The 18,392-nt window shown below is 36.9% G+C and overlaps 1 protein-coding gene across 1 annotated transcript in view; it reads left to right on the top strand.

Annotated features, from left to right (window-relative positions):
- Positions 1 to 16,810, top strand: part of PPM1B (protein phosphatase, Mg2+/Mn2+ dependent, 1B) — a 26,791-nt gene extending 9,981 nt beyond the window's left edge. Inside the window, exons 6-8 of the mRNA XM_010179564.1 lie at positions 6,188 to 6,299; positions 10,269 to 10,326; positions 16,273 to 16,810. Of these exons, the coding sequence (XP_010177866.1) occupies positions 6,188 to 6,299; positions 10,269 to 10,326; positions 16,273 to 16,593 (491 nt within the window). The 3' untranslated portion in view covers positions 16,594 to 16,810. The remainder of the gene's footprint in view (positions 1 to 6,187; positions 6,300 to 10,268; positions 10,327 to 16,272) is intronic.
- Positions 16,811 to 18,392: the final 1,582 nt, after the last annotated feature.

The following is an 18,392-nucleotide window of genomic DNA, read 5'->3' as shown; positions in this document are numbered from 1 at the left end:
TATATATATATATATATATATATGGTGGCCTTCAGACCACAATACAAGTTATCTCTGAATGCACTGGCATTGTGTTTGGTGTCTTTCTCTCTTGTTTAAATGGGATCTAAATGGAAATGGTTTATGTATTTTTAGCTTCTGTTGAGATTAGAGAGATGGTCAGTTCAAATGAGAACTCTAGGCACCTTTCTTGGCTTAAATCCCAGACTTCCTAGATGACTCTAGTTAAGTACCTATTATCTTGCTATGGTTGAGCACAGTACATGAGCTGTTAATAGGCTCTGGGGGAGAGCCAGGAGCAGTTACCTTCACTGACAGCAGCCAGGTGTGCACACAGTGGTTACAGGTTCATATTCCCAGCTGCTTGGTGACTCCCCTCTTAATTAGCAAAGAGGTGAAAAAAGTATGGAACTGCAATGTGTTTTATTGCTCTCATAAGTGAATATAAAGAAGATTAATAGAAAAGTTGTCAAATAACTTCTGATTAGAATCACTGGATTAACTGAGAATGAAGTAGGAAGCACTACTTGCTAGTAACAATGCTGTGTTGTAGCAGAATTAAGTTACTACTTTAATGTATCAAAATAACTTAACAGAAATTAATATGCTGTACTGCTGTATTTAACCAATATTACACTCAAAAAAAAAACCAAACAAAACAAGTAGAGAGTTTGTAGCTTGGACTGATGTACAGCCATTCTGAATGTAATTCAAAATCATTGTTGAGCTTAAGTGCTCCAGAGAAATAAGTTGCTTCAAAGGCTGGACTTCTGTTGCTTCAGCTCTCCTTGATTCCGCCCCTATGAGGCCAGGATGAGAGAGGTGGGACTGTTCAGTCTGAAGAAAAGGCTCCAGGGAGTCCTTATAGCAGCTCTCCAGTACCTGAAGGGGCCTGCAGGAAAGATGGGGAGGAACTCTTTATCAGGGAATGTAGTGGTAGGGTGAGGAGTAATGGCTTTAAAATTATTTAGATTACATATTAGGAAGAAATAAGTTACTATGAGGATGATGAGACACTGGCACAGGTTGACCCAGAGAAGCTGTGAATGCCCCCTCCCTGGAAGTGTTCAAGGTCAGGTTGGATGGGATTTGGAGCAACTTGGTCTAGTGGGAGGTGTTCATGCCCATGGCTGGAGAGTTAGATTAGATGAGCTTTAAAGTCCCTTCCAACCCGAACCATTCTGATTCTGTAATCTGCAACCATAGAAAGCATGTAGATAGAATGAGACGGAATCTTTATGTGAGTAGGACACATAAGAATGGTTTTCAAATGAAGGAACAGGATTTTTTTTTTATTCCTGTTTGCTGAAGTTATGCAGCCATACTATTCTGGAGTTTGGCTATGTGTTAAAAGAGTATAGTATGGCATAAAGTCTGACAGAGGAGAGATACTGACTGCCAGCCTACAGTGAAGTTCCTTGTTCCAGTGACTTTTTCCTGGTGTGTTTTGAAATACTGCATACAGAAACTGATGTTTTGTATTTATTAGCAGCTCAGTTACACATCAGCCATTGCTTATGGCTTGATTTTTTTTCATCAGTGCAGTGAGAGTGTGCCTCTATTGGTAGGGTCAAACTTCACATCATTCTCAAGCTCAGCTAAATCATTTATGTTGTTGTTTATAACTAGGAAGTACTGCTGACTGCTGTAGTACGAGGTGCCTCCTGCTATCAGTGGCTCTCTTAAGCCAGATTCTTCTGCAATAAGTTTAGAACTCAGCCATGAGCCACCAAATTTGATCACAGGCAATTTACCACAACAGTCACGAAGTCCCTTGCTCCTGGCATCTGGACTTTGTATATTTTCAGTATGCTGTACATCTGAAAACAGACCATGCCTGGAAGGGAACACAAGACAGGAATGTATATCAGGAAGACTCAGTTTTGCATAATATAGGATAAATTAGAGAACATTCCCATGCTGTGCTTGATTTTTAGAAGCATATTGTGGACACCTGTGCTGTGGGCTGCATGATATATTTGAATAGGTTGCTCAAGGTTTTACTCCAGTATCTGCTGTGATCTTTTGAGTAAATCCTGTAATTAGTTTCATATAAAATCATACACAAGTATATACATAACTATTCCTTATAACACATTTGAGTTGCTATCTTGAAAGATGTAACTCCCTGCGAGGAGTTGGGAGTTGGACTTGATAATTCTTATGGGTCCTTTCTAACTTGAGATTTTTTTATGATTCCATGGTTGGGTTTTTTTCCTGCATGAGTTCCCTGTGTCATTCAGTGTTCCGCTCATTGGACAGAGTGCAAGGTCTTTAAATGTCAAGTATTTAGCAAGGAATGAGAGTCTGCATATTTGAGGAAATTCTGTCAAGTGGAGAAAATAAAGGAAACAAACTTCAGGAGAACTTGCAATATTTACCTGTTTTTTAACCAATTTTTGCATTTATCATAGTCTATGAAATTGTCATTTTGACACAGTCAAAGTTTACACTGTAGGATAGTTGTCTTCAGGGCAGTATATTTGTTAAAATTTATTTATAGTTGTGATGTGTTTTGAGGCTCTAAACATGGCAAGCTAGGCAGCTAAGTTCAAGGATCTGTTTAGTTATAGCAAATGATTGTATATAGTAAGAATTGGTAGTAGGTTTACTAATGTTTAAAATACCAGACTAGCTGATGACTGTTCCTTTCAAAAGGCAAATAGTGGACTTTGTTCATGTTAAATTATTGTGTGCAACAATGTTTCTTTATCTGTTAAAGACTTAACAGCTCACAAGTTATGTGCAGTTGACTGAAGGCCAATAACAGTTTAATTTATACATGCAGTAAAGACATTCTGAAAAAATATCAGCTTGTCTTAGAACTACTAAGCTGAAAAGATGGAAATGTTATCAGAAATACAAGCTATCAGTTCTCCTGGATACTGATTTCAGTAAGTGTCTAATTTAAATCAGGACAACATTAGTATCTCTGGCTTCCTGAAGCAATTTTATTTTGGTCAGTGGTATTTGTTCTCAATGACTGTACACTATTCAGTATTTTTCTGTTCTCTTGTGGACCTTAAATTTCAACCTGCCAGGACTAACCCATCAAATCTTTCAGACAACAGTTTTAAAAATCTGCTATGCTTGAGCATTTTAAGCTCTGGCTTGAAGAGAACAGCTTTGTTTGAGGCATGTGTGTGTTTGTTTTAAAAAATAAAAACCTGTGTTCAAAAGCAGTTTAGTACTCACTTGTATAACATTTGTAGTTTCTTTGTACATTCCCAAGTAGAATGCTGAGATCCTGTGTATTTGTAGATTAAGTTGAATTAGTAGTTCATAAGATCTTTCCAGAGGTATTAAAACAAAAGGGAATGATTGTTTTAATACCAAAAGAGAGGTTTTCATAGAGCTATAAAAAAAAACCCCAACTCAGCAAGTGACAGTTTACAGAGATTTCTAGTGACACAACTGTATACCAAAGCTCTTTTGCTAGTTTGAGTCTTGAGGTTGACAGAATGTGTGCAACTGTGTTCCAGAGCTGCCCCTTCCAGAGTATCCTGAAATACTTACAAGGTTGTAGTCAGTGCTTTGTGACTGAGTCGTTTATGATGGTGAGTGCAGCTGTGCTTCTGTTTTCAGTCACTTAATTGATTAATATCCAAAGTAATGCAGGTGTTGGTCAATAGTTACGTTATGGTAGGTCAGTCTTTTCTTACTGCCGCTTTCAAATGCTGCTTGCTGTTCTGTTTTACAGAGATCCTAAGTTTGGTCATAGGAAGAGAAAAGTAGGCACAGAAATAAATTCATTTCTCTAATATGCTTCACTTTTTTACTGCATGTCTGATACACCCTTTCAATTAAAACCAAACCAAAATGAAACAAAAAACCTGAACACATGGGATATATAGCGTGTATAAAACTGACCTTAGAGCTGAAAACCAAAGGAGGTGCTGGAACATAGAAAACTTGTAACCCTGTCTGGCTGGGGACTTGTATTACGTATAATTAAAATAAAATTTTGTCTGAGTTTTCAAAATGCTTATCTCTGAATTAAGTGTTAGGCTTTTAATGGGAAGTATTTTAGGAAGAAATTCATAGACTTCATAGTGGAATTTCATGGATTTGCATATATGATATCAGGAAATGATTCTTTAAGTGTCTCAATTATATTAGCGATGTAGATGTAAAAGTTTCTGCAATTGTGTGTCGCACAGGAGAAAATAAAATTAATTGCAGGGTTATTCTTAACATCATAGAGATGAAGGTGAAAACCTTGTAAATGCCTGTAAATCTCTTTCTGAAAACCTTTTGTTTCTTTCTCTAGTGGCCTTTGTCAAACAAATCCACAGTGTGTATCTGCTAACTGATGTGTAATGGAAAAAAGGTCATGCTTGGTCATTTGCTTCATTCTCGGTTTTTCTATTGGGAAGCTTTTTTTTTTTTTCTTTTGAGAGGGGATGTGTTTGGGATGAAATTGTTCACCCTAATATCAGGAAAAGAAAAAGGAGATGGTCAGTTCCACTAGAATTCCTGATTTGGCATCTTATAGAAATGGAGAGAAGATGCTCGTGGTTCAGCTCAGCACTCCCTGAGAAATACACAAAAGGATGCAATGTATAAGAGGACTTCTGGCTGATTTATCTGAATGTGTATGGAAGAAGTGATCAAAATCCTAAGATTCAAGCATACATATTCAGCTGTCACTTCTTTTGCTAGCCATGAGTCACTCTTAATGCATGGATGTATGATAACACACAAAGTTTCATGGAAGGATGTTCAGTCACTTCTAGTAGTAGTTTACCTGACTTAGTCATTGCAGAAACTGTATGGTGCTTACTTAAAATTGGGGCATAGAAGCCTAGTGCCTTATTTGTTACAGAGTAGTAAAACTATTCTAAAAGTAGAATTGCTTTTGCGGCCGGGTTTTCTACAGCTCTCCCTGATACAGAGTAAAGGGAGTACCTTGCAAGCACTTTTTTGGTTTTAGTAGTCTTGAGAGAAAGCCTGCATGTCACTTGCTTTCTAGATAGGTGTTAGAAATTGAGAGATTTAACTACCAGGGAACTTGAGATGCAGTGTTTGAGGTAGGTAAGTGATGTGCTTTTCTGAAAACTTCAGAACCTGAAATTGTAGTTGTCTCTGGCTTTAGTTGCAGGCTCCAAATCAGGCATCCAGATTATAATCAATTAACTCTAAGGAATTTAAGTGATTTGTTTATCTTTGGGTAGTAGCCAAGATAGTGAGTGAAGGTTGGTTTTTTTTTAGGATGATATTTGAGAGGATTTGTTCTTCTTAATTCTTTTGTTTTGTGTCTCAAACCAAGAATTTTTGTCTAGAACAATGTCTATAGGTAATAGAGCTCCATTCCTTAATTTAGTTGATCTTCAGAAGAAAAAAAAATCTTTCTAAAAAATGTGGCACATGCTTACAACTACAACTTGTAGGTAACTTAATGAACTTTTTTCTGCTGTGGTAGTAGTTGAATGGCTAGAGGCTAATGACTGGAAGCTGGTAGTGTTAAGTTTGTGTGAATGTATGCACAACTATTACACATTCACCTTACAGCAGTTTTGACGAGTAAGAACATGTGAGGATTTACTTCAGCTTAGGCAGTTCTTTTTTACATGGCAGAAGAACTTACTAGCTCTGAACTTGTTTGATACTTCTGCTTTGAGAAGTGGAATAATGTAGTATTAATTATTCGTCATCAGGTCTGTGTTCTCTGTTGGCCACTTGAGTGATAACGAGCCATTATATATGCCTCTTGATTGCATGATGGTTGCTAGTGTTCCTGCACCAGAGATTCAGGCCTTTGAGACTCAGTCGAGGTGTTACAGTGGGGTATGACTGAAGTCCTGGGAAGCATTGGCTTTATGACGCACAACTTCTCAGTACATGTTGCAATGCCACAGGAAAGTAACTGAGACACTCCCAGCTGTTGTCTTTTTGAAAGCCAGCAGGCTGCTGGCTCTAGGATATTTCATCCAGTTCCCAGTCTGCTGCTGTGTGTCTCTGAGAGACAATGGCTAGAAGCATACTGGAAAGGCAGGCTGTGGATTTGAATAGCTCTGTTCCACCATGCAAAGACTGTTTACTTAAAATGTAAAGAATGTTTTCCTGGTTACATGTAACTTTTTCATGATGTCTCTATTAAACAGTGATAATATCTTGTTTTTAACTGTCTTAAAGAATGAGGGATATTAATTCAGTAATCTAAGGACTTCTTCTTTTTTTAAATTAGAAATTATGGAAAAATCGGGTGAAGAAGGAATGCCTGATCTTGCTCATGTTATTCGTATTTTAACTGCGGAGAATATCCCTAATTTACCACCAGGAGGTGGTTTAGCTGGCAAGTGAGTACAGTACTGGAATTTATTGAACTGTTTAGTTCATTGAAACGTATACTTTTATTTAAATTTTTTAAAGCTTTCTTATTGTAATGGCTATACTCAACAAAAAAGTTGTTTTTGTATATTTTAAACTAGTTTATGTAGTACAAAAGGTAAACATTTTTGTCACCATTCCCACTCCAGAACGGTAAGAAGAAACAGATTGTTCATATTCTGGTACATAACATACTAATTTACTATTTCCATATGGGCATTTTTAAAAATAAAAAAAATATTTATTCTTGGCTTTTTACTGCTTTACATTTGTTAAGATGTATCAGTAATGTAACCAGAATATCAAAATACTAGATCAATTTCCCTGATGTCATTTTTCCTGCACCACCTAGTGTCCATTATAAGTTTGAGTCAGTGCTTGTTTGCTCAGCAAACATCTTAATAATAAAATTATTTGTATTTGTTTAGTCTTAAACTGATAGATAAGCAAGAATATTCAACTAGGATGTGCCTTTTAAAACTTAATTGGAATAAACATTCAGAAATTACATTGGTTTTCTGAGAAGGCTAATGGTGATGTTTTAACAACATATAATTTAAGGATTTTAATTAACAGAATTTAGGGTTGCATAAACAATCGTTGATCTAGAATTCCCCAAACAGTGAGACCCATTATTGCTCCCTGGCATAGGTCATGTTGCTTCTGGAATCTTTGTTTTTCAGAGTGGGATGTCCTGTCCTCTGAGCATACATCTGTTTTCATTGTGTACTTACTAATGAGCACTGTTTGTCATAATTATTTTTTTCTAGCCTTCAAAGTACCTGTAAGTTTTGTCTTTTTTTTTTTTTTGCTTATATGCATTTCAGGCATTCTGAGAAGTTGTGGAGGGCCTATTTTTCTTAGTGACTCTCAGCCTGCTGAATGAGTTGGTGTGTTTTGTTGTTCTGCTCATAAATAACTTCATCATGTACCGCTTCATTATGCTGGAACCTTTGCATTATAAATTCTATTGCAATTTGTTGTGACCCAGGTTAATTTTTAATGGGCTTAACTTCAGAATGTTCCTTTTGATGCCTTTCTTTCCATTTTGACTTCAGAAGTCCTGTGTTAGAGAAAATTGTTCTAAGTTTGAAGGCCAAGAAAGAATTACTCAGTCCTGTATAATACTCTCTTAAAAGTAGCTGCAGGTACCCCTCCTGAAGTCAAAGACAGCCAGTGGTGTGTTTAGTTAACTTTACTTACAGAACTGACCTCCTGAATGGAAGTTCTGAAAAAGTATGACTATACAACCCCAAACCACATACTGTGTAACTTAAAACTTGTGTCCTAACAGGAGAACGTTCTGTATTGAGATCCTTGTCCTGTGAGTTTGCCAGGACATGAAGAATTCACACTTTATCCTTCTGTTTGAACTCCAAGACCTGGCTCCATGTGGTTGCAGAAAGAGCTTATCTGTCACTGACATCCTTGGGTTTAGCACCAGTCATAGTTGCTCTTGGTTTTTAGTATGTCTGAGCTGGAGAAACACATTGCTATGTTACCTTGACTAGACTGTTTGCAAACCTTGGGAACTGCTGAGGTAGCTCTACTTTTCTTGGCATTGTATACTTCCTTCAAGCATCTCACTTGTGTAAAAGTCTATGCTGGCTTATTCTTTGAGACAGAAGGCCTAAAGGTGTCAACTCTGCTGTGTTCACTTGATGGAGGTGTTTTATCCTTTAAAATCTTACTCTTTGAAGACTGGCTTCTGGCTTGACTTGGATCCCCCTTTACCTTCAAATGCTGCCAAAAGAATGGCCACTTGTTGCTGAGGGAAACAGTTCTGAGCCACCCTGTCACTTGAACATTAGTGCTTCCACTCAATATCTTGCTCCTGAATTTTCCCTTCAAAGGAAAGTACAAAGAAATATGCTGTTCAAAGACAAAAAAGTGAATTGCAAAGCTAGGAAAATTCCCAAAGGCCTGGGTTTTAAGTCTGATTTAAACCCTCTGCAATGGCTCTCTGCTGCTTCTATAGCAGTCTTGCTTGGAGCGTCTAAGTTTTTTTTCCTGTTATGTTGGTGTGAGGTGCCATTGCTTTCTGTAGTACAGACATTTGGTCAGAATTGTGCTATTCCACTGTCACTAAACGTGTTACTAAATGGAGTGAACTCTCTCCTGCATCTTTTGCATGAAGATTCTGTTTCTTTTCTCTAGGAAAATATTCTGTCAGTGCTGATGGATGCCATGCTAGCTCAACCATGCAACCCTTCCAGAATTCTTAAAGTGTTAATTTTAACTGATGTGGCCTTGGAGAAGTTCTGTTCTTTAGAGGACCTTCCATATCATCTATGTGCCACTATAATTTTAATTCTGAACTTTTTCCCTGTACCTCATTCAGACACAGCACAAAACCTTCATCTGTGAGTGAGCACAAATTGCACAGACACCAGTGTCTTGAGGCTTTGAGGAGTTAGGTGTATCTGTTGTGCCTGCCGCCACCTTGTATTGGTGTGGTGTGTCTAGATAAATGCTGATTTCATCATCGACATCTGTTGCCTCTGAACACATGATAGCATGATATCTTTTCCGTGTTACAGATCAGTGGTCATCTTGAGATTTGATGCACTGTCCCTTGCATTCACTGGTCTGCAAACCATCTCCCAGAGTTCTGAGTATTTTAGTAGGTAGTGTCCTAAATGCTGGATCATGATTGGAATCCTGATACATTGTTTTGTCTCAGAAGTCAACATACTTGCAACATTCCATTCAAAATGTGAACTCTTCTGTATTGAATGTGGTTTTGCTTCCACGGTGTGAACAGAAGAACCTCATCATATGGGATCAGACTAAGGATCATTCTGGCTCTGTGTCCTGTTCACAGGATAGCTGAAAGTAGATGCCTATCGTTTTTATTTCAGTTTTCAGCTGCTTACAGCTGAGGTGCTTCCTGATCTTGAGGTAGTTCATGTACTTAGTCACTTAGAATTTCCCTTCAACCAAGTTGTGTGTTCAGAAGGAGTCTTAGCAAACTTTTAGCATCCTCAGTATTCTGGGACAGAAAGTTCTGTTGCATCAGGAACTGTCACTGTGTACTTTTGAGACATTTGCTGCTGTCTTCATTTAATGTCCTTATGCTCTTTCTTTGGAAGAGTCAACAGTCAGTGCTTACTATCTACAGTCTGTAAGACATCTTTTTTATAGATTTTGGCCAATTCCAGACTTGACATTTTGGTTCATGTAGCAGTTCTTTTTTTGTTGAAGCTGTCAAGAATTTTGATCATATTTATTATACTTGTCTGAAGGTTTATCAGTTCTTACTATGATTTGAAGATGTAAGGACATAATCTTTTTCTTCTCAGAAGTTTGTTTACACTTAGAGGGGTTTTTTTGAGAAGCTTTTTGTGCCTGTTTAGCCTGCTTGTGAACTTGTGGCCTTATATTGCACTGCCAGGAAAAACTCAAGCTAGTGGCATTTGGGTTTTAATTTCTACAGTGTTGAATAGACACTAGACAACACATCTCAGAGGCTGTATACTCTGGGCACCATACTTCAAAAGTTCATAGGCAAGCAGTAACCTGTGTATATGTAGTGAAACTGTAGAAAAACCCAACTGTCTTCAAGTTCCACATCCAGAAATAAGGCAAGAAAACCAACTAACTTGAATTTTGTTGTAATAAGCAAATTACAGGTTTAAATTGTTTAAATTGTTGTTTAAATTCCAAAATCTGACTATGTAAAGGGGTAGACCATGGGGAGGGTCAGGTAAGAAAATGTTTTGCTTTGCTTTTAGTCTTTACCAATCCTGACTTAGTGATAACTCTCCAAACATCTTGTTGAAAGTGAGTAAAGACACTGAGAGTGGGCTTCATCTTTTTAAGAGGGATGTTAAAGGCAAAACATCTTAAACACTTTGAAATTACTACTGCACTTAAACTTTAAGTTCTCAATGTTTTGAAATCTTTTGTTCTTAATGTTTTTAAACTTTTTTTTTTAGGCGTAATATTATTGAAGCTGTGTATAGTAGGCTGAATCCACACAGAGAGAATGAGGCGGTAAGTTCCCATTTTGATTGCGACAACTCTTTGTTCATGAGAATGTCAGAGTAGTGTCGTACATTAAGCAAAAGTGTACATAACTGCCAATAGAGCATTATAAACACAAAATATATGTTGTAGCATACAGTTAACTTTGGCCTGATCTGATGTAGAACTTCTCAAAAAGACAGCACGCTGACACCAAATTCTGAAAGACCTTTTTAAACACTTAATTAACTGCTTCTTTTTCAGTCAAACCTGTGAGGCAACAGGGCAGGGTTTTTCTAAATTATAGTTCATTATTGTCAAAAATTATGGTTAGCATATTCACTACTTTACTAGATATTGTGTCTACTGTCCAGGAATCTAGTAGAAGAGGGGGCGGACACACTTCCTGTTGTCTTCTGTAAATGTGAATATAAAAGACAATGAGACTAACATTAGTGACTATTTTAGAGCTTACACTATCTTTAAATATCCCACATGCAGTGGTGTAAGGAAAGTGTAAAGTCATTGTAGTTCTGATTTCTAAAATGGCTTACTGCCCAGTTCCTAATAACTTGAATTTTAAATAGTATGCTGAAATACGGTTTACTGTAACTTTAAACCTGATTACTAGGTGGTTCTTAATCAAAGGAGTAAGAACTGGTGTACATATCAGTTATGGTTAATTTTGTTTAAAAAAGAGTCTTTGGAAAACTGAAGAAAGTATAAAAAACATCTCTGTTTGTACACCTGTTGTCATTTCCTGTACAGTTTATGTGAACTCATCTGTGGAGGTACCATTCATCTTCTAGTAAATCCGTTTTTTTCTCTTCTGAGCTTGCTACAAGGTCCTCAGTCAGGTAGCCATTGCAATGAATGGTGTTCGGGGGTTATCAACTTTTGTTTTAAATATTTTGAAATAATCAGTTGTGCAGCTTGAGATTGTGAATTTTGCAGTGAGACCGCAATATTCCTGTGGTTTTCCCACTGTTACCTTCTCTTAGCTACCTATATTTGGTTTATTCTCTTAAGTTAGAAAGCTTGTGTAGGTGGAAGGGGCCATGATTCTGTTAGAGCACAAATAGAGAGGAAATCTCTACCTTCTTAATCTTTTTAGGATTTGTTACTTTTTTTTAGTTCAAAAGTGATAAAGTACACACTTTTCCTGTAACTTTCAACAAATTGTGCAACAGTACCCCAAAACAAGCTAGACAAATTTTTCCTTTTTTCAGCTGCTTTAGTCCTTCAGGAAACTCTGCACCTCTTTCAGCTTGCTATTACTTTTCATATTAAGCCATAATTTTGTTTCTGCATTGGGGGTAAAGTTACTGGTGAAAGTGGTTTATTTGAAGATTACAGCATAAGATTTGTGAGTTTATTGGGTTTTTTAAAAGGGAGGAAGAAAAAAGTTTGTCTAATGGTAACTTTCCAGAAGTATTACATGCTATAGTTGCATTTATGATGCATCTTTTCTAAGTCCAAATTTACTTAAGAATAGCCATGTGAGCTTGCTGGAAGTTCTACCATACAGTACAGCGTCATTTTGCGTACTGGCTATTTCCAGGAAGTTTTTGTACATCATCTACTATAATGTAAGAAAATGGGGTAACTGACCTAAATATGCAAGTTACTCATAAAAGAATATAGCTTTAACCTTTATTACCATATTACCAAGAATAGAGCTTTGACCTCTATTGCCATTAAAATCCTTGGACAGTTGTTTTGAGTATTTTTGTTTTGGCTGCTTTAATATGAAACATGAGCAGTACGCTCCAGTCTACTTTGTAAACTTTACCTTCTGTTGGTGTTTTGTGCAAATCTTGATAATGATTTGGATGATGTGTTTTAAATACTCTGGATTGGATTATAGTTTGATCTTGTGGTGAGATGTCATTTGCCAGTCAGCACCTTTTCTTCTCACCATCCTAAGCGATTCTGACCCAGAACAGTTTGAAAGGAGGGTGCACCACTGCGTGAAGGATGCAATTCCTGTTTGCACTTTCCCAGCAAGTAGGAATTGTTACGTTACTATCCTTGAAGTGGATGAATTTAGTGGGCCTCATCTCTGAGGTGATCAAAACAGGACTTTCTTGCTAGTCTCTTAGTCTAGATCGCTTAGTCTTTTGAGCTGAATTACTCTAGTGCACAGCAGGGGTAAAAGGGAAGGAAGCTGTTCAGTTACTCAACATCAGACTCTCCACAATGTCTGCACACTGATGATGTTGCTACACATCTCACATTTAAAGAGGAAGGAAACATACAGTACATCCCAATGACATTTCCAAGTGAGACTGAAATCTATCTAATAATGCCCCTGTTAGAAACTAGTATGAAGCAAGAGCAGATCTTCATACTAAAAAAAAAAAAATTATGAGCTGCAGACACATGTGCTGAGTCTGCAGAGCATGAAGGTGCATTGACTTGCACTGGAGAATCTTTCCCGGTGTGTACTTAAGAGCATATGCATGTCTGTAGTGCAGTATGCTGCTGTTATTAACTGGGAAGTCTGCCTGTGACAGTCATCTTCAGCTGCTGTTGATTATATGTAAAGCTAGAACCACTTTTCTGTTGACAAAATAATAGTGTAATTAATTGCTAAAATATTAATGCACATAAGTAATTTTTTAAAAAAACAAGCAAACAAAAAACAAAACACAAGTCCCACAGAAACAAGTCAGACCAACCAGATTAACTTTTGCAGCTGTGAGTATATTACATCCTTCTGAAGACTCTTACTTTTTAGCATTGACAAATCTAAACTAGTTACCCTGAGTCACTGTGAACTGGATCATAATAGCTTTGTAAATAAGTTTTAGAAAGCATACAAATCAAAACTAAGGTGGTATCTTTTTCTAGATCAACTTCTAGAGCACTATTCACCTAGAGCACTGTTTTTACTCAGCAGTGTAAAGATTTTGGTTAGTGTTGTGCATAGATTTTTTTGTTTGTTTTTTTGGTTTGTTTTGTCACCCAAGCTAGTAATTTGTAGAGTAACTGCTTTCAGTTCTTCACATGTGCATTTTCTGAGGATCTTTAACTCCTAAATAAGGAGATATTGTGTAGAGTGAGAGATTGAGGAGTAGAAGAATCCTTACTACAACAGTATTCAGAGATCACTAGTGTGGCTTCAGGGTGTAGCAGTCATAAGGTGTTTTTTCTTCTTTAGGGATCTCAGCAGAATATAGGTATTTCGTAAATCTAAGGCTGGAGAGAGCCCTACATTGGGCTCACAAAGAGCAGAGTCCCAGTAGAGGGACTTCCAGTATAAATGTGGTGGCTTGTGCTCTTACAAGCATGAATGAAATCATGGAAGTCTGTTCTGTATTGGGGCTTGATGCTTTCAGATTTTTAAAGGATTCTAGAAGAACTTCTTTGTAGCTAAATATTTGTTACTTCTGTCCTCTTACAGTACCACTGAGTCCATGTTCTAGTTAACATGTTAAAGTATTACTATTTCTCCTTTGGCCATTTTGTTAATGGTCCTAAGACTAGGAGGCTACTATCCAGTTAGGCTGCTTGGTTGTATATGTATCCTTAAACACAAGGAACAACATTAAAATTACTGTGGTTGTGTTAATGGTTTGTGGCGTTTCTTTAAAGCTGCATTTGATTATCTTGCTTGAAACCAAGTATGTTTTTTTTCTGTTACTACTGTACTCTGGCACTTTGCTAAATCAAATCATATGCCATTAATGGCTGCTGCAGATAATTTTTAAAATGTAAATGGAAAAAAACTTACACCCTTAAACATTGTAAATTCTGCCCCTAATAAGTAGGTAGCCCTTTTTATATACATAATTTAATGGAGCAGAACTTGTGTAAAAATTGTCAATGCTCATGTTAAATATTGCTAGCAAAAACTTATTCTTGTTTTTATGGTCAGTAGCACTAAGCTGAATTAAAACACAAAGGAAGACAAATGCTAACTTGCTCAATAATAGTTTTCAGGGAGCTATTATAGCCACGCATCATTAGGCAGAAATCTGTGTGATAGTGTGCTGTATACAAAAGAGGCTGTTTCTGTTCTACTGTTTGTGAGGTTTCTTGTCTGCTAGCACTGAGGGAGACCGAAGAGCCTGCCATCAATCAGGGTGCAAAGCAAAGCAGGGTGCGAGTTTGAGTATCAAACAGTAGCAACACTGTTACTTCAACTTCTGCTAGCATTTGAATTGTTTGAGGAGAGTCTCAGGGCTGCTATTATATTGCTCATTGCTTTTATTCTTCTGTGTTGCATGGGAGCACAAGTATTCACTTCAATCTGCCAAATGAATTTTTAAAGATGGATTATTAAATGGGGAGATTTTGGGGTATATGTTTGCCAATGTCAACCTTGGAGCAAAACTTGATGGGCTGGAGGAACTATGGAATTTAGATCTTCTCTGAACTTTAAAAAGATGTTATGTTGCCTTGTTTAGTATTAGCTAGATAAAGACATAAATCGTTTTTGGTGGGGGTTTTTTTGGTCAAAACCTAAGAAATAGGTTCATCTTGATGCCCTGAGTTTTCACTGCCTTTGTGCTCATGAGACATTAGAACAGTCCCACTTCATACATGAAGATTGTCTCCTTTAACTTGCTTCTCACTGGACTCTTGAAGAGCTCTCTGAATATGAAAATGCTAGTACATGGGAGTCGAAGCATCCTCTAATGGAAGTATGTCTCTATTGATAAAACAAATTAAGCTTAGAGGGATACCATTATATGCAGTAACATTCATTTTTATGGTAAAATTGTCCCCTTTTTAACTCAGACTGTGCTAATCAGTCTTGAGGCTTCTATTCCAGGAACATTGCAGCATCCAAAATCCTACTGAACCCAAAGTATGTCTTAATGCTGCTATTAAGCTTGTAAATGAGTGACTGCAATGCTTGCAGTTTATGAAGCTTTTGGACTAGATGACAGTAAAATGAGGTCAGCATGAGAAAAAAGCAGTCTGGATTTTGCCTCTAATGCGTTGCAAAATCTGCGAGCTTTCAGAGATACAGTTCAATTTGTCTAGCTTGATAACTTGCTAGATATTAATAATTTAAACAGTACTATTTCCTTAAAGTGACAGTACTGATTTGGCACTTGAAAGTTAAAATATCTAGTTATCAGTCTCAGCACTGTAACAGGTGCGCAAGTCTATTGCAAAAAAACCCAACCGAAAACCAACATTTTTTTTCAACTGAAGGCTTGTATCCAAAGAGGTGGTTTGCAGAGGAGACCTCCATTCCTTAATCAGTGTTTGTTACTCGGGTTTTGTGCTGTAGGTTGCTAGGTTTTACTTTGCATAGCTGTTCTTTCTGCCTGTTAATTTTTCTAGCCAGTGTGCACATCTGCCAAAAATAGTGTCTTATGTTGTTCAAACACCACTGCTCCTGGTGCTGATAGGAGCTTCATAGCAGCATCATGCATACCAAAATCAGTCTTTAATGTAGAGGGATTGTTTTCTAAAACACCTTGAGCATTTATCCAACCAAACTGCTATCCGTAGAGTTCTCTCTTCTCTTCGGTGAGTTTTTCACAGGACTGTGTTGCTATGGGCTGTGCAGAGATTCACACGTACAAATATTGACCTGATGGCTGAAGAAGCTCAGATTTTCTGATTTTTCTCTGGCAACTGACCACAGTTGTGGGGAATATCAGCTGTACTCATCAAAAGACAATTTGAACCAAGATGGACTTAATTGGGAGGAGGTACCATGTTGATACTGTCTAGCTCAAAATAAATGGAAATTCTTAAAAATGCTGTTGTAATAGGTATAATTTCTTAAATCATTGTGTTGTATAAAATAGACAAATTTATATTTTTCCTTAGAATGATGATACTGTTCTAAGATATATGTTGCTAATAAGGTTTTAGATTAAAATAGAGCAAAGCTGATGTTTTCTAAGTTTAAAAAAATGGTTTGTTTTTGTGTTTGTTTTTTTTTTTTGTCATTAGAAAATACCCTAGTTTAACTGCTGATTTTTTTGGGGTCTTGAATCTTAAAAAAAGGACCCAGGTGAAGCCGAGGAAAGTGGAACGCAGGGAAAATTGGTGGAAGCACTCAGGCAAATGAGAATTAATCACAGGGGGAACTACCGCCACCTCCTGGAAGAGATGCTGACTAGTTACAGGCTAGCTAAGATGCAGGGAGAAGAGTGCACTGCTGAATCAGCTGAGTCAGCTGCAGATGCTGCATCTACTTCAGATACTCATGCTGGACCCAGTCAACCCGCACCAGGCACCCACACAGAATCTGAGAACCACGTTGCTGAAATGCAGAGCTCAGACGAAGATTCAGGGATGACTGAGATGAGCGATAAACAGACATAACGTTTTACAGAGCGGATTTAACGCTTCGCTTCTCTTGGCGTGTTTTCCTTTGTTTATATCTCAGCATTTGTCACATCTATCCTAGAAGTCTGTTTGTTTTTACTTGAGTTATTTGTACAGATTGTTCATACAAAGCTCTTTTTTCTTTAGAAGTTCAACTGCTGTGGTGTATTATAGTAATTGCGTCTTATTTTGTGTAGCAAGCAGTTAACTTCCCATTTGAGATTTAGATTATTTCTTTTAAATCCTGTGATGCCAACAATTGGGTTCTAACAAGGCAAAAATGAATTTTAGTTTTTCTTTTACTTACATTCTTAAAGAATAGTTTTTAGAGCATATGTTTGCTAATTGTAAAGTAATTCACATCTTAGTTGTTTCTTTTGTGCAAATTAATCAAGTTATAAAAATTTTTCAGTCTTTTTTTTCCCCCAGCATCATATACTGCATGTTTGTATTTGAGTTGTGTATAGTTTATATTACAACTGAATAACAAAAGCTATTACATTTTAGGTTGTCACTTATTCTTCATGAAGTGTTTTATTTTTTTCCGATTTAGATTGTATGCACTGTTCATCATAAATATCTGTTTTCTAGACGACTGTATTATTACTTCCCAGGTTGTAGCATAACATATATCCAGAAATGAAACTGTACTTAGATTTAGTACCTAGTGTCAAGTTCTAAGAATTTGTGTTTAAGTGAAAATAAAGAATATGCTGTGGAATAATCTGTATGCATATGGACTCTTTTAAGCAAGTAATAAACTTCCTTCCAAATGCTATCACTCCGACATGACTTGAAACTTTTCATAGCTTCTGATATTAGCGCATGGTGTTCATTATTTTCTACAAATATTTGAATAATTTTGGGTTTGTCACATTCATCATAATCTTCTATTTAGTTAGAATTTCTCAGATTCAAGTTTAACGTCAGCCATGTGAATGAATAAACTACCTATTCTACCTAAGTTTACCTTCTACCAAATCTTTTCCGTGTCTTTTGGTGTATGACACACGTATGTACGTGCATTCGGGTAGATTAGTGAAACTAATTGGAACTCTCCAACTGGGAGTTTACAGTGGTGGTAACCAATCTGCTCGTAAGTTAGATCTAGAATTCTAAAATTAACACTTGCACAAAAATATAATTGTTCAAAATAGGTACAAATATCACTGCATTAATGAGCCTGTGGGAAATCCTTGCGGACCGGGAATACCTGGAGAGCTGAGTTCCGTAGTGTTTCGTAGATATATTTTTGTAGTCTGTAGATGTAGTATCTATTGATACCAGTAATTTAGCACAATTTTAGATAATAATTTTAAGCTTTTATGGTGTAATAGCTTTACTGACTTCATGGTTTATAAAAGTGAGTTCCCTCGTGAAGTTGAGGAACGGCGAATGTTTGTGTGTGAAATTGGGCAGGTATGGGGAAAAAAGGAGAATGTCGTGTCTTGTGCTAGTGTTCTGCTTAATTACGCCAGTGAAAGCCGAAGCGCAACAAAATGTTTTCATTTGTATTGGTGAGTAGTAATATTTCTCCTCTTCTTTTCCTGTAGGGTGCTGGAGATCTAGAAGATCCGTGGTAGCCTTACAAATCTACTAAAATGCTTTTGATTCTGAAAGGGGGAAAAAAACTTTTAAGTCTGTTTTCTTCAATACAAGGGAAAAATTCTGGTGGATTTCCAACATTCTGTGAAATGGGCAGAAAGATATTAGAATTTTCCATCATTTGTTCATTTTTGTGTTTTCTGATATTGCCACTCTTAGCATTGCCTGTACTACAGTATTTTTACCAGCCT

This window comes from Mesitornis unicolor, unplaced genomic scaffold (genome assembly GCF_000695765.1).
Source record: "Mesitornis unicolor isolate BGI_N332 unplaced genomic scaffold, ASM69576v1 scaffold18982, whole genome shotgun sequence".
In the NCBI taxonomy this organism is placed as follows: domain Eukaryota; kingdom Metazoa; phylum Chordata; class Aves; order Mesitornithiformes; family Mesitornithidae; genus Mesitornis; species Mesitornis unicolor.
Note: the sequence above shows the minus strand (reverse complement) of the source record. Positions and strands in the feature narration are given on the sequence as shown.